This window comes from Synchiropus splendidus, chromosome 6 (assembly GCF_027744825.2).
Source record: "Synchiropus splendidus isolate RoL2022-P1 chromosome 6, RoL_Sspl_1.0, whole genome shotgun sequence".
In the NCBI taxonomy this organism is placed as follows: domain Eukaryota; kingdom Metazoa; phylum Chordata; class Actinopteri; order Syngnathiformes; family Callionymidae; genus Synchiropus; species Synchiropus splendidus.
In genome coordinates this window covers 18441522-18464720 of record NC_071339.1, presented here as the reverse complement: position 1 = coordinate 18464720, position 23199 = coordinate 18441522, and the positions used below count along the sequence as shown (strand labels likewise).

General features: G+C 43.9%; 1 protein-coding gene across 1 annotated transcript; it reads left to right on the top strand.

Moving 5' to 3' along the window:
• Window positions 1-8411: 8411 nt before the first annotated feature.
• dusp7 (dual specificity phosphatase 7) lies at window positions 8412-20413 on the top strand. The gene is made up of 3 exons (XM_053867165.1): window positions 8412-9209; window positions 11560-11988; window positions 16170-20413. The coding sequence occupies exons 1-3, from the start codon at window positions 8801-8803 to the stop codon at window positions 16484-16486; spliced, it is 1155 nt and encodes a 384-aa protein (XP_053723140.1). The 5' UTR covers window positions 8412-8800; the 3' UTR covers window positions 16487-20413.
• The last annotated feature ends 2786 nt before the right edge of the window (window positions 20414-23199 follow it).

Genomic DNA, 23199 nt, shown 5'->3' with positions numbered 1-23199 from the left:
GGCGTGTCAGAGTTGCAGGTTAAAAAGTTGCGACCTACTTTAAACAGACGAGCCTATAAAACAAACCCGCTGATAAGCTGCAGAACACCTGCCCTCTTCTCAAGGTCCTGACCTCTCCTGACACACACCCACTGTTCAACAGTTTTTCTACCGGATCTGAGTACCAGCGACCAGCTCCTTCCAAGTGTTTGCAGAGTTTTTGATTTTAACTGCAGGTTCAGTAGGGCTTCTCAGTGGGAGTAAATCACATCAGCAGGCGTCACGTCCCGAGTGTGTCACTGCCCTGTGAGTCAACTCTGGGCCGACTCCAGTCTAAATAAAGAGAAGGAAAGAGAAATGAGTGAGGAGACAGAACATGCTTGGGAACGCTGTTTTTGGACACCTCTGACCGTCTGTCTCAGCGCCGACCGTGGCTCAGTGACGTAATAGGGCGAGGCTCTAGGTAGGAGCAAGCGTAGGCGTACAGTGTTTGCACTGCACGTTCAGTCAGACATAGAACTGCTTCAGAGGAGGTTAGTGGGTTGGTTCAGGGTCAGTTCACTAATGAAACCAGCGTATTACTCAGTCCATTTTCAACTGCAGTTGTATTCGGGGCCTTAAACTTGCATTTCCTGAGAAGCTAGGGGCACATTCTTTATTGTCAGTCGTGTGACTCTCATGAAGAAAGCCCCACCTGATACAGACTGAGAACATCTAAGAAGCTTGTCCTCAGATGTTGAGGTGCAGATCCTCAATCTCAACAGATACTGCATCGTTCTGACGTGGAGAAGAAAGAACCAAGCCAAAAGATTATCAGTCGTCACCCTGGTTCTCAACTAAACTCACAATAGGCTCACAAGCTACAGTGGCACCTCAGTTTTCGAACGTCCCGGAATTCGAACAAATCGGAGTTCAAACAAAAATTTCAAGATTTTTTTGCCTCAGATTTCGAATGAAAATCCAGAACTCGAACGCCCCTGAAAAAAGCCAGAAAAAACATAACGTGCGCGGACCGATCAGCTGACCCACAACGCGCTTTGTTATTGTGTATAACGCAGCCTCTGTATGCAGATTTGTCCTGTTAGCTACATTTACTGACTGTTTTTCCTTCATATTGAGGTGTAAAACCTTTCCTGTCTCCGCACTGGACCGTGGTAGAGTGTCACAGGGGAGGTGCTGGAGCGCGCACTGAGGGTTTGATGTCCTGTTGTCCTGGAGCTGGGACAGGGATGTGGCGAGTCTGGGACAGAGCGTTACTTGGTTTATGACTTTGTCACAGCCAAACTGCACAGAAGCGCACATTCAGAGCTGGACACGCACCGGGCACCTCTTCACTTCTGGAGAGACGTCACTCACTCGGCAACCCCTCCGTTGTCGAGAAACTCGGCAAACCCCCCCGTGGTCGAGAACCAAGGTACCACTGTACTTGCTATCACCTCTCCTCCCTAACCACCAGAGTTCTGGCTGATGACGGCGAAGACTGGAAAATGTTCCAGTTCAAAATGGTGGGCACTCGTATTACAATTGAGTACATCATTCAGCTAATGTAACAGACTGATTGTTTTTAGCTTTAGCCACCAGCTAACCAGTTCCGACCAACCCAACATCGACTTGAGCTCAGTGTGCTGAGTGGAGATTGGTCTTGTGTTGTCTGTACAATGTTTCTATTTATTTATTTATTGTCTATTTGCTGTGTCCCCCAGACTCGATCCCATCCGTCAGCTCTGACAAGGTTTGGGTAGTGACCAGAAGGAAAAGATTGCCAATAACAATACGACCAATATGGGGTTTTTTTTCTGTACCAGACTGTTTTAAAAAGTGAATCTTAAGTAGAACCGTTGCCATCCTGCAGTGAGGGTGCAGGGGTTACGTCGTCTTGTTAGGCATGTCCCACACAGAGAGGGAGCCAGGGAGCTGGCCCAGGACTCCCACTGAAGTTGAACATTCTTGGTGGTCAAAGCAAGAGAACGTGATCCAGTGTTTGTTAGGAAACACAGCATCAACTCATGGCACCAAACTGAGTATACGCTGGCGTGAATTGCAACTCTCCTTTTTGTCCATTTTGTCTTGTGGGTGTTCAATAATGGATAGACACTTCTCGGGGGCGGTTCGGAGTTCACAGCGCCAACATGTGTTTGCTGCTCTTCCACTGATACACTATCTGAGATTCTGAAAAAATAATGAAACACACATTCTGAGGACCAGGAGCTGCACTCTCTCATCCGCCCGCGTCACTGCCGACTGACCTCTCACTTACAGACCTTCATTCAAACGGATGTGGTGTCCTGCCTGTGGATAAATCAATACTTATCAACACCTTTTTGGACTCTTAACCCGTAATTCCCCAAGATTGTTATGACCTTAAAAAATGTGAGTGATTTTTAAAATAAAGCAGTTTTTTTTTTTTAAATGTCAATAACCATTTTCTCAGCCCCGGTGATTTAATCCTGCGCCAGACACAAACACACACCGAAACTATTAACCTTTCAGAGGAACCACAGCAGCCAAATAACTAAATTAAGGGTCATTTCACATAATAGCAGTGCACCGAAGAAATATAAGGGAAGAAGCATGGGATGCCCAAATTGGCTTTAAGTGGATCATTATTGAAACCTAGTTGACCTCTTTCACCAAACAAGGCAGAAATGTCAAAGTCGGGAGAAAGCAATCGCGAGTGTTACGGCACGTCTGCTTGCGTCTTTCACCACTCATCCACTGCCAGGCCTCTGTTACCTCCGTTGCAGAGTTCGGAGCGCTTTGTAACGCAGTCATGCGCCAGAGACTCAGAGCAGAGCCGGTAAAAAATAAAATATACACATTTTTGGCCCGGTATTTGTGGCATCCTGATCCCATCTTTGTCCTTGGTCGATGATATGGTTCTGCTCAACTTTCAACTTTCACATGGACAAAAAATGAGCGTCTCTTATTCCAAGGCTCTAAGTTGGGACAAAGAGGAATGTCCTGTCCAACTGAAGAACTATTGCTCTTTCGTGTGCAGAGGACCTTGTTGAGATGGCTCAAGTGCTAAGATACGATTCGTCCTGGATGCCCTCCCTAATAGGTGGATGCACTGGGACACACCTGTGTCATGCTTGAGCTGGAGGGGTTTCTGGGAAGGATGTCTCAGCCATCCTGTTAGCTGGATAAAAACTTTTGACGTTGGACCAAGTGGAAGAGGTGAAACACTGAAGTCTAGTAAAAAAAATAAAAAGGTCAAGGAAGATTTTAGGGGCTGCAAGGAAAGGAAAAAAAAACATCCAAGGCGAGGAAACAGGTTGAGGCTTTTAGGAATGGAGGTCAAGTGTATTGTGTCATTTTTATTTACTGCAATGAAAATGAGAAATATTTTGATGTAGCTACACTCTACAATATGAAGGATCAATGTTTAGATTTGTAAATGCCATATAACCTAGAGCCAGTCCAGGGCACTGGCGCAGGGCTATAAAGCCAAGGAGTGTGAAGAAGAAGCAGGGGCAGATGTAACTGCTGATATGTTCTCCAGACACGTTTTATGTGTCATGCTGCGTGTTTGGGGGCCGGAGGAAGCTGTGGAGGAAATGCCAGCGTCAGTGTAGGAGGGGGCTTCCACTTCACTCAGTCACAGAGGTGAGTGGGTTTAAACGGGACAACAAATGTTAGTAAAGCTGGAAGAGTCTGGCCTCCTCCATCCTCTTCACCGTCCAGCTGGGAATTCCAAGAAGGTTGCAGAAGTGTCATTTTTGAGCTTGCAGTGGAGAGAGTTGGGAAATCGCGGATGAGAAATGGGAGCACACAGTTTAAAATCCCACAGAAGCCTGAAACATGAGCTCTGCAACAACAACAAAAAAATACACTCCATCGCAACCGCTGACATTTTTTCTATTACGGTGCTGGAATGGACCCAGAGTAGTTTTCCAGAGATATGAGCAGCCATCAGAGTACCACCGGAATAGTCAATAGTCATAGTCATATTAAATATAATTATTTAAATGATGAAGTCAGACAATGAATTTAACAGTCAACAGCATCAACATTCTATAGTATAGTATAAGTAGTGTTTCTTTGCCTTAGACCTTCTATTTGCTTCCATGAATATATACGGTATATATTTTTGTCTTATTCTCTGACTTATAATCCACAGATTCTTCTTCTGTAACCACAACAGTTATCAACTACCGCCACCTTTGCCAAACATAAAAAATAAAAATGCTGAGGAGAACCATGAGACTCTGGTTAAGAACATATTTTGGTCTGAGTTTGATGGTTTAATGCACTTAAGGACAGCAGAGGTTAGGGAGTCTCCATGGACCATGATGTTTGCTGATGACGTTGTGATTTGTAAGGAGGAAATAGAGGAATGAAAGTTCAAGTCTGACACCAGAGTATCTGCAAGAGAGGACAGGACCATGATGTATGGTTTAGAGACTCAGGAAGTAGAGATTCTGAGATTGTAACTGTTAGGGAAGACATAGTTTGGCCACATGGAGAGGAGAGACAATGTCGGACGTGAAGTAGAGGAAGAGAATCATTTCATGGAGGTGCTAAAGGAGTGCAGGAAGATTCAAGTAGAAAATCTGCAGCCTGTAAGATGTGTGAGCGATATTCACAGAGCAGGAAGCTGCCAGCTCTCACTTCAGTGGCCAAGTGATCCAAGAACGGCCAGCGCTCGTAGCTGCACTTTAAAGGACTTAATAGATTTGAAGAAGCTATTCATAAGAGCGTGGCACCTATCAAGGTGGTAATAAAGGCCATCAAAAAAGCTTTGTGTTCCTGACGATGATACGTTTCCGTGAATGCAGACGTGATTTAAATTCACAGCCTCCTCCAAATGAAGCGAACAAGATCTGAGGTCTGTTAAGAGTCGGCTGACAAGCGGCTGGATGTTTCCTTTGGCAGCGCGGCTGGTTGCAACAGTATTCGCCCTCGTCTTCGGGAGACTCTTTGTGTCGCTAGGGCCAATCCAAGGAGAGCAAACGCAGTAGCAGCAGTGCAACCATCAATGTGGTGCTTATTATTATTATTATTATTATTGTTATTGTTATCATCCCTTCAAGGCCAGTCGTGACAAACACCTGATTATAAAACAGAACATTTAATGTTCGCGTTACAGTACCTCAAGTGTCTCCTCACAACAGCTGGGAGTGGGCGACTGGGAAGTGAGAGGGAGACAACATTTGAAGAATTTCCATCTGGCTACAAGATCTGTGAATGAACATTTGGATTATGATTTATTCTGTTTGGGTTCTCCGAGTGTTTGGCTGTTGGTTTCTAATGTGACTCAGGTGATTAGACGGAACTGTTAACCAAGATATGCGATGTTGTGAAACAGGAAATGGGGTTGTGAAATGCTAGCGCAATCAAGTGAGCTTGTTCTGGCCGACCGTTGGTGAGGCTCATCGGTTCTGACGTTGGGGTTTTATCATTTGTCTGTGCTGATGGTGCTTTATATATTTCAACATGTCAAGTGAAATATTTATCCCTTCTCAAATCTAGTGTACTTTAGTTGGAGTTCTTTGCACCTGGACTCACTGGAAATGCGTAAATGCAGGAATAATCTGATTGCCAAAGAAGATTTTTCATTTATTTAAAATGTTGTGAATGTGTTTCGCTATTTGTAAATTTGTTCCAAGAGTTTGCAAAGGTGTTTTGCAATTCTCAGCCACCTTGAAAAAAGAGCTGGTGCTTGAGCACCATTGTGCGTCTCTCATCGACTCAGGAATGCAGCCTCCTTTTTTTTAATGTCAAAAAAATATATATATATGTCACACAGGAAAGGAAGCATTCGACATTGAAACACTTCAGGCCACTTGAAACTAGTTGCAATTTGACGCCTTGGGAATGAGAATGGGTTGTCAGGTCAGACAGGTGAAGAATCCAGGTAACTTATTGGTGTTTTTAGATGCATCAACTAGCATAAGGCATTCTATTCAAATAAGTTAGAGAAATGTATCCTCTGAATTGGGTTGCTTTGGTCTACTCAGAGCTTGTGACACTCTGGGCTGACAGACCACCACTCAGGGTTGGAGAAAGGTTCTCATACAAGTCCTCACGCAGGCCCAAGTGAACGCCTCACGTGTCCAGCTCAGACACGAAAGGGTTACACAACCTTGCAGCATCTTATTTCTCACCGGAAACACATCAACATTTTGCAATAATGATGCGTCAAGAGATAAAATCTTCAGCTTCTCGTTTCTCTGTGATAAACCCGAGAAGACTGTTACAAATGTATTTCTCTCACTCATTTGTCACTAACACTTTAGTTTGCTAACATCTAACACCACTCATTTGATGTGAAATGCCTTTTATATTTACACTTATATCCAATAAAAACAAAGAGTGAATCTATTGGTACTATTCTGTGTTTTTATATTCTATTTTTAGAATGTAGTGTTGCTGTTTTCTAGTGTTTAACCAAGCCAAATGGTGTATTTGGTGGTGTGTTTTTGCAGTTTAGGATAGTGATTTTTGCTTATTGATGTGAAAAAGAAGTAGATTCTATATATTCTTCAAGCTAAAGTTAATGTCCTGTGACTTCAGAAGGGAAATGCATGATATTATAGGTCGGTTGAAGAGTTTCTTTACTGATTCATAATTTATGTTGTTGACTTTGTTGATCCCTTGTCAGGTCAAAGCTGTCCACTAATATCATGCAAGACTTCCATGAAAGCTAGTCAAGCATTTTCGAGTTAACTTGCCATGTTTACTACGCCCAGCGGATACACACACACACACACACACACAAAGCTACACACTCTCTCAGAGAGCCTGTTGTTGTCGGAAGAACGAGTGGAGACACAAGAGCTCTAAAGTTTTGTGTGTGTGAGTCGACTCGTGCATTTCTGCGTCTGCCTCTGTGTGTCTGTGTTTTGTTAGTGAGAGTGTGTTTGCGAGTAAGTCATCCAGGGTATAAAGAAGCATTGTCTGCAGCTGGTACATCCCCCCATCTCTCCTCTGTGCAGCTGTGAGGAAATCAAACACTCCTCTTTTCCCCTCCGAGCTTCTGTCACAACCTGCTGATGCCTTATTAGGTCATTGATGGTGGGGACGTGGTGGCGACCCGCAAATGTCTCCTACACAGGTACATCAGCTCCACTCAGCCTCCTGACCCGCATGTGGCGGATCCGCTCGACATTTGGCCGAGAGCGCTGCAGCCATCTCTAATCATCCGAGCGTTGACCCAAAGATAATAATTGTCACGTTGTACTTAACACAAAATGCTCTGGCTTTTCTCACCAGTAAATGTCAAGTTATATAGTCGACTTCTCATCGTGTCATGTGATTCTCTGGCCTGTTTTTTTTTTCTCTTTTTGACCTTCTTTGGCCTTAGAATGGATAATAATATAACATTAACCAACATATAATGCACACTGTTAATGACTTGGCAAAGAATCACGTGTGGAAAATGAAGCTTGGGCTGCTTGACATCTGGAACTTAGTGACTGGATTTGAGCAGTTCAGTATCCTGCCCTCTGAACATATATATATATATATATATACACATACATATATACATCTTCAGTTAACCACCGCTTAGTCCAGTTCAGGTATGTGTGTGAGTGTGTCTTGACAAGCCTGTCCTCGCAAGGTTTAGATTTTAGTGGGTTAAAATGTCAGTAAAAGTACTTTATTATAGTTTTTTGTTAACAGCTCGGGTTAAGGTTACCCATTTTGTTAAGGGTGAGAGGCTGGGGAAAGCATTATGGCAATGAGAGGTGCTCACAAAAATAGTGAAACAAGCATCCGTGTTTTGTTTGCTTGTGTGCGTGTGTGACAATAACTGTAAACTCACACATCAAACAGGTGGACAAAGTGAGAAAAAACTTACATAACAATTTAATATCGATTACACTAAGAATTACTCATTTTATTGGCACTATTACTTATTTAAGCCGCTTGTTTTTTATATTCATTTTTACTTTGCAATGAATAAATAATTGCAAAAAAATGTTTTTATGTTACTGACCAGTTAAAATTTTAAGCATCTCATGTTTAGAAAAACCAAAGCACATTGTTTATAATAGCTGAGTGATTGTACTTCTAAAGAAAATGAGCCACTGATCATTTAAGAAATTTATTTTAAGTTGATATTTATTATTTGCTAAAAGTATGTGTTGATAATAGGTTCTAAGTTTCTTTTTTCCAACTTGTCCTGTATTCCTCCTATATTTTCAGATATATATTCAATTACTTGTGGCAGAAGTTTGCTAAATAAATATACGTAAACTCCGTGAAACCCAGGTGAAAGCGACTCGCTCTGGAATCATTCATTGAAACACGTTGTGTTTGCATTCATTTAAGTGGGAAGGCGACAGGGAAGGAAACTACTTTTCCCAGAGTTCCTGAGTCCCATTTCAGTGAATGGGCACGAACGCGAGCTCTGCGTCTTTAAATCCACGCTCCTCCCTCCGTTCGGCGCCTGCCGAGCTTCTCCAGCGGACCTGACAGACCAGCGGTGCTCGGGGCCAGCAGCAGCAGCAGCAGCAGCACCATCATCATCCTCATCACCACCACCACCACCAGCAGCAGCGGTGATCATGGGCTCCGACCGCAGCGCGTCACCCGGGATCCGGACGCTGTAATCGAAGCGCTTTTTTTTTATGTCCGAGTCACTCGTTTTTCCATGGATGTCGATGGACTGGAGTGAAAGCGAGGGGGAGTCGAGCCACTGCTGCGTGTTTGGCTGTCCTCGTCGGAGCGAGGGGGGATGTTGGAAGTGAGTGTCCGGTGAGAGAGCGCGCGCCCTCCGGAGCAGCAGCGGCAGGAGCGGCATGAAGTTTAGCGCCGTGCTTCTTTTCGCGTCGGGATTTTTCATGTCACGCCAGCGGACAGTCGGATTTCCCCGATGAGAATTCATCACCCGCGGGGAGGCTCTGCGATCGTGACTATGCTGACGATATCGAGTAAGAGCGTGGAGTGGCTGCAGGAGGAGCTGGAGTCCGGGGCCGCCTCGCTGCTGCTCCTCGACTGCAGACCGCACGAGCTCTACGAGTCCTCGCACATCGAGTCGGCCATCAACCTGGCCATCCCGGGCCTCATGCTCCGCAGGTTGAAGAAGGGAAACTTGCCCATCCGCTCCATCATCCCCAACAACGAGGACAAGGAGAAATTCGTCAAGCGCTGCAAAACAGATGTGGTGGTTCTGTACGACGAGGCGAGCTCGGAGCGCCAGGAGTCCGGGCTGGGGAGCTCGGTGCTCGGGCTGCTCCTGCACAAGCTGCGGGACGACGGCTGCAAGGCTTTCTTCCTGGAAGGTAAGTGAAGTTGACTCGACTTGACTTGGCGGCGAGTCACGTCGCGACTACCTTGAGACCCGAATTAATGAATGCCAGGTCAACGTGTTTTCAATTAGACGCTGCAGAACTTACCGCCATGTTGTTCTCCTGCGGGGACAGTTTTTTCATGAATGAACGGGGAAACAAGAGGATTAAGAGGCAGATTAATCTCCGCTACACACCAGCCAAACTTTATGAATGTCCACGGATTAACACAAATATGCGACGGTGGGGGCTTTGATGTGATGCTGGCTAAAGGTTAGAGCGGGATCGTTTCGCTGGAGACCGACTGCCATTCAGAAAAAAAAAGTCCTCTGCTGCTCATCCTCGGCTTTTCTCAATGGAGCGCATCTGTAATGCTCATCTGAAGACTGGAAGCCTTCTCTGCCTGTTGAGATCTCTCTCACACATGCTGCGTTTGATTCCAACACGAGACAGAAAACACGATGAGTAATGTTATGTTTGATACAGTCTTATTTATATGACTCCACCTAACCGTCCAGTTGAGGACATTTATATCGATTTCACCACATTTTACTTTTTGGGATATTCAAGCGTTATGTTCGGTGAGTGTAAAAGGTCTTCAAACTACATTCTCTTCTTCCTCTGTGAGGTTGTGGAGGCAGCAGCCGAGCTTAAGAGGCCCAGACCTCCCTCCCTGAGAGTCGCTTTACTTCCGGTTCCTGAACAAAACACGTTCAGAACCTGGATAGTGCGATCCTCGGTGGGTGTGTCATATTCTCTGTTTACAAAATGAGAAGGAAGTTAAGGAGGAGGTACTGGGAATTATGTTAAATATGTCACACGTCAGACAGCTACATGAACCCTGACAACGGTCACGTCTGCAAACACATATCGCCTGTACACACGTAATGTAGTGGTGTGTCCCCCTGTTATCATTGTTCATTGCTCTTTTGCCGGTTCTTTACTTCTGCCTTCCCACTTCAGTTCCACTCAGTCTGGTATAAACCCATGCTGGTTCGATAGAAAGCACAGCGCTTCTGCGGATCCAGAATGGCACCAGGTGCAGAACCCTGTGCGGTGTGTGAGGGCTCTTCCTACATGGAGAGTTGCCGGGGGTTGCCACAGAGTAAGGAGCTTCCCTTCAGCTGAGCGTGCCCAAACACCTCACTAGGGAGGAGTCCAGAACAACACCTTCCACTGGATCCACCCCTGCAAAGTTGATCCATCTTCCCTCACTCACGAGCCACGCTCCCACTGTGTCCGTGTTTCTGGGCCCTAGTTACTTTTTTATGCATGATATTATATAAGTCCAGACAGGAATCTTATGAGCATCATAATTACATGAAAACAAACACTGAGTGGCTAAAGGTGGATTCTTTTTACGTATGCAATAGGAGCGCCACAACGCTACTGCCACCTGCTGTTCCATTGAGCTCTGTGGATGCTATTAGCACCAATTATACAAAAACAATGATGTAAATACACACTGATGCAGCACCTTTCTAGTTTTTGCTGATAATTATTGTCAAAAATGTACAGTGTTTTGCCCAGTAAGACTTGCATGTATGTGATAAAAGCACATTAAGTGACCAGACCTGGGAAAATAATCCCCTGAAGAAAAGTTAAAGGTAGTAACTAAAAGAAGTTTTTTGCAATTCTGTTCTTTGCACTTTATGCAGCAAAGAGTTCGCTCACTTCCATCCTCATGTTTAAGCATGTGTTTATTGATTCAGTGAAAGGTGTCAGGTGTCAAATATTTATATGATATAATAAATCTGCTAGAAACTCATTATAAAATCATTTGATTCTTTTTTAATTGTGTCCCACCTGTTTTTTTTTTTTTTTTTTTTAATAAACACTTTGTGTTTATAAGTAATAATCGGTGTCGGCAAGGATAAAAGGGAAAGTGTCCAAAAGGGTGGTGAGGCCAGCAGTGTTGTATGGTTTGGAAACAGTGGCACTGAGGACAAGACAGGATGCAGAGCTGGAGGTAGCAGAGATGAAGATGCTGAGGTTCCCTCAGGGAGTGAGCAGGATGGATAGGATCAGGAAGCAGTAGATCAGAGGGACAGCACATGTGGTCAGGTGTTTAGGAGACAAAGTCAGAGAGGCTAGATGGAGATGGTTTGGACATGTACGGAGGAAAAATAGCCAGTACATTGGTAGGAAGATGTTGAGGTTGGAACTGCCAGGCAGAAGGTGGAGAGGAAGGCCAAAGAGGAGATTTATGGAGGTGGTGAAGGAGGACATGAGCTCTGTAGGTTTGAGAGAAGAGGAAGCAGAGGACAGGGTGAGATGAAGGAGGATGATCCTGAACACTAATTCGGATTCACCCGACTGACTGTCATTGCTCTTGTGCCGACAGGAGGGTTCAACAAGTTCCAGTCGGAGTATCCTGAGCACTGCGAGACCAACCTAGACTGTTCCTGTCCCAGCAGTTCCCCCCCAACCTCCGTCCTCGGGCTGGGAGGCCTCCGGATCAGCTCGGACTGCTCGGACGGAGAGTCCGACCGGGAGCCGGGCAGCGCCACCGAGTCGGAAGGCAGCCCGTTGCCAAACAACCAGCCAGCGTTCCCCGTCCAGATCCTGCCATATCTTTACCTGGGCTGTGCCAAAGACTCCACCAACCTAGACGTGCTCAGCAAGTACAATATCAAGTACATCCTCAATGTGACGCCCAACCTGCCCAACATGTTTGAGCATGAAGGGGACTTCAAGTACAAACAGATCCCCATCTCTGATCACTGGAGCCAGAACCTTTCTCAGTTTTTCCCGGAGGCCATTTCATTCATCGGTGAGTGGAATGTTCTGTCTTTTGTCTCCGTCTTACGACAGCAAGGTACATTGTCAATGAAGAGTCCAAGTAAACACATCTTTATTCATAAATATCCAAGAGAGCACTCAAGGTTGAATCATGTTTGGCATTCCTTTTACTGTTAGCACAGAAACGCAGCCGTACTGTACTGTTCAAATGTGGAAGTGATGTTTATGAAGCACTGATAGACAGCTTTTTTTGCTTCAGTAAAACAAGTATTTCCTCTGTGGCAAAGTGCTTGAACATTCAAGTCACATGCAAGATGGTCCATTATTAATGAGTGTACTAATACACATTTAACTTCAGGGTCATTTCATTGCTAAAGCAGAAACTTGAGCATCAAACTAAATTCAAGTTTTGTTCAATGTTTTCAAACGTTGCCTCACTGAGAGCAACAATTACAGGAGGTATTTGTAAAATCCAAACTGTATTTTAATGGATCTCTCATTGACATCCTCCTTCTTCCGCCTCTTGGATGACTCTTTTAGAAATGGTCTATTGCTAGTGTTTGCCTTCGTCTTCCTTCAAAAGCCCTGACTGTGTTAGCGTGAAGAACATTTAGGTTGTACAACCTTGCATCAGTCCAACTCTTGTAAAACCTGCATTTACAATCCCTCTATTGAATGAGCAATTGTAATGAATGAGGGTGTAATTCTCAATACACTTTTGCATGTGGTCACCCGCAGCCTCTCTCTCTTCATGTCCTGGTTCATGTCCACCATTCTTGGGCCAACGCTGCCTCTCCTCTCCCCAAACCATCTACCCTGCCAAACATCTCCACAGGTCCCTCTGATGGACTCATTCTTGTCCTTTCTCCCATTGACGACCTTCATCTCTGAGTCTTGTAACTCTGACTCCTCATGGTAGTGACCTCTAGTGTCCTCTAAAGCAGTGATTCTAGGGCAGGGGTCCAAGGTTTGGCCGCAAGCGCCTCCTAGAGGGCCACTGAAAGTTTTCTTGTTTTACACCTTTGGGCCGTGAGACACTCAGCTTCAGTACAATGCAAGTCTGTGATAGTTAACAACTATGGAGAAGTTCTTGAAAAGAAAAATTGATATAGTGATGACTCCCCCTACAGTAAAAATCGTTCATGAAAGCACCTGTTGAAGCAGTTTTGACATTTTATGGCGATACTTTCATTTACACTTCACTTATACCGTCTTTGGATTTTAAATAATATTATTTTTATTTTCTGATATTTAGACATGGTGTTATTCTATTTTATTTTATTCAGAATTGTATTCAGTTTTCCAATTTTCTCAACAGTTAGCATGAAGTGTATTATTAATTTTTTTTCATTGGTTCTGGGTGAAGGTTATGAACCCCTGCTCTAAAGCTCCTCTTTTACGCTTGGTGCGACTCGGATGTCACACTCTTATCCACCCTGCCCGCACTCTCTTCCTCACCTCTTTTTATCCATGTCCATTTCATTGAACTATTTACTCTGCCTCTCCTCCACGCATGATCACTTTTTGTCTTAAAATGTGTAATACAGAAATCATAATGAATTATATATATTTTTTTTTTAAATCAAAGAATCGATTTCAAGATGCAGTATATTAAGGCTAAGTAAACTAGCTTTGCCTGATATTTCTCTCCCAGAGAGTGAATCTGCTCTGTTGTCAGGCAATTGTTTTCGAGCGTTTTTTAAGTAATGTTGCGTCTAAGGTGGGAGGAAGCGTGATACGCGCCAGAGCCAGAAGTCCTGGCAGATTTGGGTCATGCTGATGTTAAATGATGCTGGCTGTAAAATGCAGGGAATTACATCACATCATTTTGGTGAGTGCAGCTGAGAAAGGGATCCAGATGTGACCTCACACCACACTGCGCATTCATAAATATGTGAAGTCATCGCTAGAACACGATTCAGCCGGCAAATAGTTTCCCCTCCTTGGATCGAGCTCTGATTTAGATTCACATAAATCTGCGGACTTGGAGGGATGAACGTCCAATGTCCAACAGTGGGAAGTGAACACACATCACATATAAATTTAATCAGATCTCCACTTGACAACTTGATCCCGTGAACCAGCTGACCTCGAATCCTGCAACAAGAGAGCGGAGAAAGGAAAATACGAGCGGATGAGAGAAGGCAAGAGAAGAGAGGAAAAAGGCACTTAGCTCTTATCTAATGGCCTGAAGTGATGCGAGATTGAAACCAGACGGTGGATGGATGGAGCTTGTTAATAATGCAGGACGTTTCTGGATGTGAGAGCTGTAAGAATGGGATGAGTGAATGACTGAAGGACGCTGAATGATTCTTTTTTTTTTTTTTTTTTCATGATAAGCACACTGAGGTTACGGTGTAGGTAGACAACCTTTTCATGAAGTTGCGGTAAAGATGTCGCAGGTCGAGGGACAAAACGTTTCGATGCACCATTTTGTGCTTCCTGGAAGGCCACACTGATGCTGTGTTTCTGGGAAAGAGAGTCTTCTGTTTTGGGGGGAAAATAAATCATGATTTCTTGCACATTATCACAAAAGTGTTTTTAATTTTATGGAAATTGACAGCAGAGATTTGAATGAGGGCGACATAGAAGGAGGTATGGTGATAAGAGAGAGTGGTGAGAAGAGATTGTTTTAGTTATCCAGAGATCAACCAGGCGACGAGTGACAGGGGTGAGCTGTGACGTCAGCGTGAAAGGCAACATGTGATGATGAGGTTGTCATTGGGTTGTTCTGTCCATGTTCTACTTCATGGTGAAGTAGAACATGGATCAAAATCGGACTTGCTGAGGGGTCAGAAGCAGAGGAAGTCAGTCAGTGGCCGACACTGATCAGACGCGAGTTTGGTAGGTATGGCAAAGACATTCAAGCCACGCAGTCTGTTTCAGCTCTGCAATTCAGGCAAGACTATTTGAGTTGCTGGAGAAACTAAGAACATGGCAACAGAAAATATGAGTGTTTTTGTAACTCTCCTTTTTTCCGAAATGTTCCCGATACTTGGCTGCTGATTGGATTTTTATTGCGATTTATTCATTTAAAAATAAGTAATAATAAAAACATACATCAGGTTTGGTCCAAGTGGTGGCTGTGGTTGTATTTGTGTATTTATAAACAATATTTTTCACTCTTTATAAACATGAAAAGTAGTTTATGTGCAACAACAAGGTGCCAGAACAGGTTCTGACAGTAATATTTTGGGGCCTAAATGGTTTCAGCCAGTGTGTTATCACAGACCAATGTGCAGATTCAGCAGGAGAGAGACGTAGGAGCTGGATTAAATAACCAATATCCTACTACTTTCCCTGCAGTTCTACAGTGCAGGACAGCCATCAGTCGCATAGATGGTGTTATTCCAGTATCGACACTCCTCCAGAGCTATACTGAGCAGGTGTTAGCAGAGAGCGCTAACATGTTAGCACAGAGCTGCCAATTCTCTCGTAACCGGGGTAAACCTCTCGCTAAAGAGGCGTTTGTCAGGTCACGCTTCCCATTTGTCTTGCCTTTATAGCCAAGTGACTTCATATGTATCTATATATTATGAATGCAGTCCGTGGTGCGCTCGCGAGATGGCCCTGTGAAGTGACAGTTGGCTGCCTGCTATCATCAGCAAGGTGAATCCAGCAACGAGTCCACGTTGACAATAGTTGGTGTTTGAAAGTAAAAGCGTGTCTCTAGTTTTAAACTTGTGTGTTTGATCAGCTGCTCTGCTGAGCATGAGACATGCTAGGCCCTGCATCTTGTCGCCATCATATTGTGGGGAAAATATTAAAAAATATTGTCACAAAAAATCACAATATATTTGAGAATCATTTTTTTCCTCCTAGCCCTATATTTAGGCAAACTTTTATTTTCACATTTGAATCAAACAACAAAGACTCTAACACACACTCGGTATCTGTATCGGTATCAGTATCGGTCAGTATGAATTGGATTTTGGTGGTTTAAGAGGTCTCTGATGACGCAGCGTGGTGCTCAATCACTGAAACTATTCAACCTCAAATTTTAACTGACAGAAGGTGTTATCGTATGTGAACAAGGCTGATGGAGATTTTTAGAGATATCTGGATCAGCCATTCCTCAGATTCCTGTGAATCAGCTTCTATCGGTCACATGGTCATGGCTGCTCGCCCTCGACCGTGCCGCATTTAGCTTTCCTCTCTTGTTCACATCTTCTCCGAGCTCTAAAGTTTTCTTCTCTGTCTCTCCTCTTCCAGATGAAGCCCGCTCCAAAAAGTGCGGCATCCTGGTGCACTGCCTGGCCGGCATCAGTCGCTCTGTCACCGTCACCGTGGCCTACCTGATGCAGAAGCTCAACCTGTCGCTGAATGACGCCTACGACTTTGTGAAGCGGAAAAAGTCCAACATCTCCCCGAACTTCAACTTCATGGGTCAGCTTCTGGACTTCGAAAGGACGCTGGGCCTCAACAGCCCCTGTGATAACCACTCGTCCTCGCCGGCACACGAGCAGCTCTTCTTCACCACACCGACCAATCACAATGTGTTTCAGCTGGACACGCTCGAGTCCACATGAAAGTTAACGGGCAGGGGACTGTCCCATTTACGGGTCAACGTGGTGATGTTGCCATGGTAACAAGCGGCTGCATTGGAGCGAAGCAGCCTGATTTAATGAATGTTTTCGCCTCCGGAGGCTGGTTGTCCGAGAGCCTGGCTAGTGAGGAGGCCAACGGCTCACGGCGGAGTCTTCAATCCACAGGGAGGACTGACTGGTGGGGTTGCCATCCTCCTCCGCGGTGATCAGCAGGCGAAGGTCTCGACTCAAGAGCCACGGATTCTTAAATGACTGGGCGAGAGCCGCAGCAGGACTTGACCACTTCACACACAGAAATCAACTGCACTCAAAAGACGTCATCTGTTTGTCCGCCTCGGCCCTTCAGCCGGGCTCGACCGGTGCCAAGTGGAGAGTCTGGGATTTCGGAAGCCTCACTCTACCGAATGTAGAGATTTTAAAACCAAGGAATTAACACACACACACACATTGACAAAGTATGTATGTTTGTACTGTTTGTGCCGTACGTATGTTCATAGCGGAAAAAGTATGAGCAGTCCTTAACAATGTCTTTATGCATTTTTGTATATTTTGTGTACATTAACGCACAAATCTATAGCTTATATATGGATATACAGTATATACACATAGAAATCTTATATTTGTCCAAAAATAATCCAATCCAGTATAGGCGGAAGAGATTGTAATTTTTCGAGAGGAAAGAGTGTTATAGTGATATTCCAAGTTGTTTTCCTCTGAGTTTTCCTGAGGTCTGTGATGACCTCATGCAGTTTGCACAGTGGTGAAGCCATTGACTTAGCGGTACTTGGAGTGGGATCTGGATAAAGAGACATTCAGAAAAAGGGAGGCCAGTCCCAGGCTGTGACCAGTGCTGACAGCTGCGCGGCGTCCCCGGGGAGGGAGTGGGATCCGGAGGTGGGAGGGGAGGGGAGGGGAGCGGGGGGGGTCGGGGTCATAGCAGGTAGCGGAGGTGGGCGTCATTCACATGGATTAAATCTCAGTCAAGCACCTGCCGTTGAAACAGCACATCGACTCAAACATGAGCTGCTTTGAGGAATGTTCTCTTGGAGAGCAGCGGTGAAACACTTCCAACTAATGCACTTGAGAAGGCAGGGGGTCAAAGGGTCTGAAAACTGGCCATTGTTATTTACTTCGCAAGACACAGTGTCGCAGTGAATGAAGTCCAACTCAGTGTTTTCAGTTCCTCTTTCCCTCTTCCTCCTCCTCTTGCAAAACAAGATTGACCGGTTTCAGTTAATTCCCCCAGTCACTTTGTCTATTGGAGATCGCCAAAACTGGTTTAGAATGATTCCTTTGTGCTTCTGAGTGCAGATTACGGAACTGCGTTTCCACATCTTCGGATCTTACATACATTTAAGAATGTACCTGACAGTGTATCTGACAGTGACTTCTCGAAATGTGAAATAGCTGCAGCCGTTTGATCTGATCAGCAAAGCCATGCGAAGCATTCAGCGCGGGTTCAATTCCTGGACTGGCCTCCACTACAAGCAGCACTTAAAGCGCTTCATTACCTACATTCGATGTAATCTGACCGAAAAAGGAGAAAGTCTTTTGACCCTTTTCATCAAAGGAAACGTAATTCACCCTGAAGCCTTGACTCTACGACAGAAGTGTGAGACGAGCGTAGATTTTAGGTAGTGTGATACTTTGCGTACCTGAGCATGCCGGGGTCTTGGCTCCACAGCAGTAAACTAACGCTGGGTTGGGCGTTGCTTTCGAAACTGGAAAAATGAACGATGAGAACCGCTTTATTTCACTGCTGACGCTGCCGCTGCAGCAGCGCGGCGCAGCATGTTGTCGGAAAGTTTCCAAACCCTGTTCACTGCAGTAGCACTAACAAAACAAAATCAGAGGGTTTCACAAACATCCTTGTGACGCTGAACCTCATGTGGGAACTCTTCACTTTTCATTTGCGAGAGTGAAGATGGATCTGATAGGTAAATGTACGATGGGATTCAGGATATAAACCAGCTTTGGCGTGTTTTTAGCGTCATGAGTCATCAGTTACAAAACCTATTAGCTGAGTTGTTTCTTTCCTGCTAAATTCTTTCACCTATTTTTTTGGCCTAAATAATGAAACTAACTTTTGTTATAGTAATAATGCGTTTAAAATATGTTTCTTTTTAATTTCAAAACAGTTGGAAGGATAAAATATTTTTAATTTCCGAAAATGTTTCAAAATACAAAAACGCATATGGGGAGACTTTTGTTTTGTTTTGTTTTGCCACAAAAAGACAACTATACACAGGTTGCTTAATTTTTAATGCGTTCCAAAATGATCCCACTGAAAAGATCATTTTTGAGACTCTAATTTAGTTGAAATTCAACACACGTTATTCATTATTCACCTTCTGACCCTTATAATGCAAAGAGTTGTAAAGATGGAAACGTCTCTATTATTTTGTAATACAGAGTTAATATTATTAAAATAATTCAGCAACACAAATGAATGTAATCAGAGTTTTTTTGTGGCCCCCATCTTTCTCAGGCAGTTCTCACATGAGGTCTGGTTTTAATGTAAATGGGTATTTGGTCCTTGTGAACAGGGTCTGAACCAAAATGGGTTTCAGTAGTGGGTTATTTGTTGACACCAAACAGGGTCGTTGTTATTTTTTAGCTGGCCTTATATTACCTTTCTAACTTGTTTCTAATCGCTGACTGTTGAATACTCTTTGTATCTCACTTTAGGAAGAAAAGAAAAAAATCCAAGTGTTTTTTTCTTATTTGACAGCGTGCTGTCGTCACGGGTCACACGAGGTCCTCTTTGTTACGTTCACTGCAATATCACACACCGATTTTTGCCGTCTTTTGTATATCGAGACCTCAACATTTTTGAATTTATTCTTTTGTACTATAAGCTGTTCGACATAGATCCAGCTCCGCGTGTGGTGTGGACTGACGTTGCGTCTCACTTAAGCACCGACACACGCGCATGTACACAGTTTTTGTCACACGAAAGAACATTGACATCGTTTTTCTTTTCCTGTACAATAACCACTAGAAACCATTCCTCAAACAAACCAAATCTTTTCCTGGGCAAAGCCGTAATTGAGAGGATGAAAAGTTGTGTCATAAAATCACCAGAATATTGATGCACAGACACACAAACCTGCCTGTGTTTCAGCATGCAAGAGGCATCTACACCACTTAAATTACTACAAGTATAAATGTCTTGTGCTCTATGCTATTCCTGTGGCCTTCAATGTTAATATATATATCTAAGTATATATATGTCATGAATCTATATGCAAAAGTTCCTCTCCTCTTATAGCATCAGAGATGAAAGCTGAACCACCCAGCTTGAATGAACCCCACGATTCAGTAATATTCCGATCACTCATCATCTGTTGAAATGGATTTCAAAATGGAGCTTTTCTATTTACAACTGGTTCATTTACAACTGCTTTTTGTGTCTTTGTAACATTCAAAGAGAAATCTTTTTTTTTTCTCTGTAAATTTGCCAGATGGCAGGAACGACCGTTTCTGCGTCCTTAAACTTGTAGCTACATCTCGGTAAGAATGTGCCAGCGAAGGGCAGCGCAAACCTGGGTGAGTGGTGCGAGACATGGCAGTGTCAAAATACGAAACCATGTGGAATGAAGCGGAATGTGGAATGATTTAAAAAAAAATGTTACCTCAGTGAGGACTTTTTCAGGGATTTTTTTGACAATGCATCTCGCATCATGTTACAGCTTCAGACTCTTGTTGATAGCTGTTTTGTATTGTGCTGTAAACAGTTTTTAAACAGATGCAATCTGTGTATAAACGGGGGCATGTTAACCGGGGCAGTTTTAACTTTCTGTCTTCTGAAGGAAATATGATTGACCCTATATATTGTACAGTATATTGAAACAACACAAGACATGTTTATACCGCAAATAAATATTGAAATATTTTTTTCTTTACAAAGTTTCTCTGTGTCTTTTTGGAAAATCTGATTTTTTTTTCACGTCAGTAGCCAACAAAGACCTGAAATCTACCTACCATCTTTGGGTTTTTCACATTGCAGTGAACGCACCACAGTCAAGAATCAGCAACAGTTAACAGTTTATGAAACCGCAGTTAATTTTGTTTAATGTTAACTAGCGAGTGGTGGACGTAGTCCACTATAATCGGCTATTAAGTTAGAGTTTATGAGTCGACATTTCGTGATGTCATTGCTCTGAGAAATGCCCGAGGCTTCAGGACTGCAGCGGCTCAAAGCCTTGAAAGAAGGCAACCATTTCACATGGGACTCATCGAAGATGAAAGTGAGCTGCAGCATTAGCCAAACACACCTTAAAATGCAAATATAAAAGCAACATTTAACATGATACAAGTGTTTTCAGCAATTTCTTTGTATCATTACTGTTATGAACTACAACATTTCAGTCAGATATGTTAGCGTGTTTGTCCACCTGTTGTCCAACTTCTGGAGTAGTTTTTGTGGTCTTGTTTATAAACACATCCACGGTCGGTTGTGATGTTTTCACCCCTGACAGTTTAGATGTGCATCCGTCAATCTTCTACTGCTCATCCAAGGTCAGGTTGAAGGGGCAGCGGCAGCTACTCTCCTCAAGATACACAAAAGCAAACAAAAGTCTAGTCTGGTCAGATATTCCTTCACCATGGAGTCGTGTGGGGGAATCCAAAATAGGGACTTGATCCACCTCAACTGGCTTCTCTCTGTGTGGAGGTTAGCAGGTGTGCCTTTTAGCTCAGCTCTTTTCCTAACCATAGCAGAGGGAGCTCCTGAAAGTGTGGTGTTGACTTCCAAATAAATACTCCATATCAGGAGGTGAAGGATTTAGCCTCACTGTTCCGAGGAGAGGAGCGTATGTGCATGAAAGCGGCAATCGAATCAAAGCAGAGTGAGAAGAGTGGATGGTGAAAAGAACAAGAGAAGAGCAGAGCTGTGCCCGGCTATAAATATCCCCCCTCTTCTCTCCTTGTCTCTGCCCTCGCTGCTCTTCCCTCCTACGAGGGTCCTCCTCCATTTTCACTGTTACTCTTGCAGCCGTCAAGCCGCTGCGTCGGCAGTGATTCAGACAGGATATTAGTGTAACAGCAGAGGTGAAATGACGGAAATGAGCGCCGGCGCAGTTTGGCCAAGGACGAGGCGATTGAGGCGGCGGATTGATGAACCTTTTGTTTCCTGGCAATATTGACATGATGCCTTTAACAGGTCCATTGTCGTTGTCATCATTTTTCATGTTTAGATATTTTTATACATACATCTGAATATTGATCCTTTTATAAAAGTCTCATATAAGTTCTGATCACCAAGTCAATGTTTCCAGGATATTAGCTGTTGCTTTTCTTGGTAATAAAAAAGAAAAGAATAGTAGAATAGTAGCATTAGGGTTATTTGATACTGCTCTATGATCATTACCTCCACCAAGGTTTTGTTTGTCTGTGTATATTTAAAATAACTTGAAAGGTGAAGGATGAATTCTGATGTAATTTCCAGGAAATTTGTGACATAAACTTTGTGAAATAAACTTCCAAATGCATTTAGACAACAAAATATTGCTTATTTTGCATCAGTCTGACAATAGCACAATAAATCACGATGGTGACTATATTCAAGTTTTTATATCGCCTTATTTAAACTAAAGCTCTTTTAAAGTCTTGAGAATATTTGTATAAGAATTTCAAGTCCATTCAGAGTAGTGGAAACCCTGGCCATTGTGTTGCGAAAAACATCCCTGAACAAAAGTTTCACTCCAGCTCTGACTTTTGCTTCAGTTCGGATTCGAGATCCCTCAGCTTGCTTCATTTCTCTGGACGTCCCACAACAGTAAAACTTGTTGAGTTCATTAGATTGTGGTCTCGCAGGGCAAAATAGTCAGGCTCAGGCTTTTATTTACAGGACCAAAAGACGGACTGCTGGAGGCCGGCGTCTCAAATTTACAGTTTCACTTTAGAAATATCCAACTTTGGGGCCATCAAGTTTAGAGGTGTCTCCCCCCTCCCCCCCACCCCCCAGGCTCCACAGCAGCTGCTGTTATTATGCGGATATTGATGGCTTCATCTCAGTTTTAAAGACGCATCCTAATCGTTTTATCAGGAGGAGCATCGCTCGCGCCTGCATCTGGCCCAGCCGTCTCAGCGTGAGGAAAAGCGACCCACCAGGATGTTCTATTTCTCGTGAGAACCACACTTTAATGGGCTCCGGTAATTACAGCTAAGAGCTGTTACGGCAGCACAGTTCTCCCACTGTGACTTGCTACTGTACCCAGACTCTGCTCGGGTCCCTTTCACAGTTACATAAAGCTCCATCCCAGCGCTGGGGGATCTGGGTGGAAGCCTGTGGCGACTTGAACCGGCACTCCACTGCGGCAGATGTCAGATTCAACACTGGAGGTTGAGCCAAGTTGAGATTGTATCTCTCCACTTCACAGATCCTTTACGACATCAAGGACTCAGTGCAGTCTTGTATGAACAGGTAAGGTGCGGAAACTACATTTAAAATGATGAAGCAAGAACTTCATTTTATATGTTCTCACACATGAATGATGAAATGAGACTGGTTTTGATTTTCTGGTATTTTGGAGGACTTGAACGGAAGTGAGTGAACGTGCAGGCAGAGGAATCAGCTCGGCCTCTGAGTGGGTGTGTATGTACGTGCAGCCACATGCTCCATGGTGACGGTTTGACTTTGACCCTGTCGCGCCGGAACAAACAGTTGGTTCTTATCTTTGTCACCCGTTGGT

What these genes read in the sequence shown, in the direction of transcription:
- dusp7 (XM_053867165.1), top strand. Translation starts at nt 8,801, where the DNA reads ATGAGAATTCATCACCCGCGGGGAGGCTCTGCGATCGTGACTATGCTG. An exon ending in CAAGGCTTTCTTCCTGGAAG is followed by an intron (nt 9,210 to 11,559) that starts GTAAGTGAAGTT and finishes TTGTGCCGACAG; the next exon opens with GAGGGTTCAACAAGTTCCAG. An exon ending in GGAGGCCATTTCATTCATCG is followed by an intron (nt 11,989 to 16,169) that starts GTGAGTGGAATG and finishes CTCCTCTTCCAG; the next exon opens with ATGAAGCCCGCTCCAAAAAG.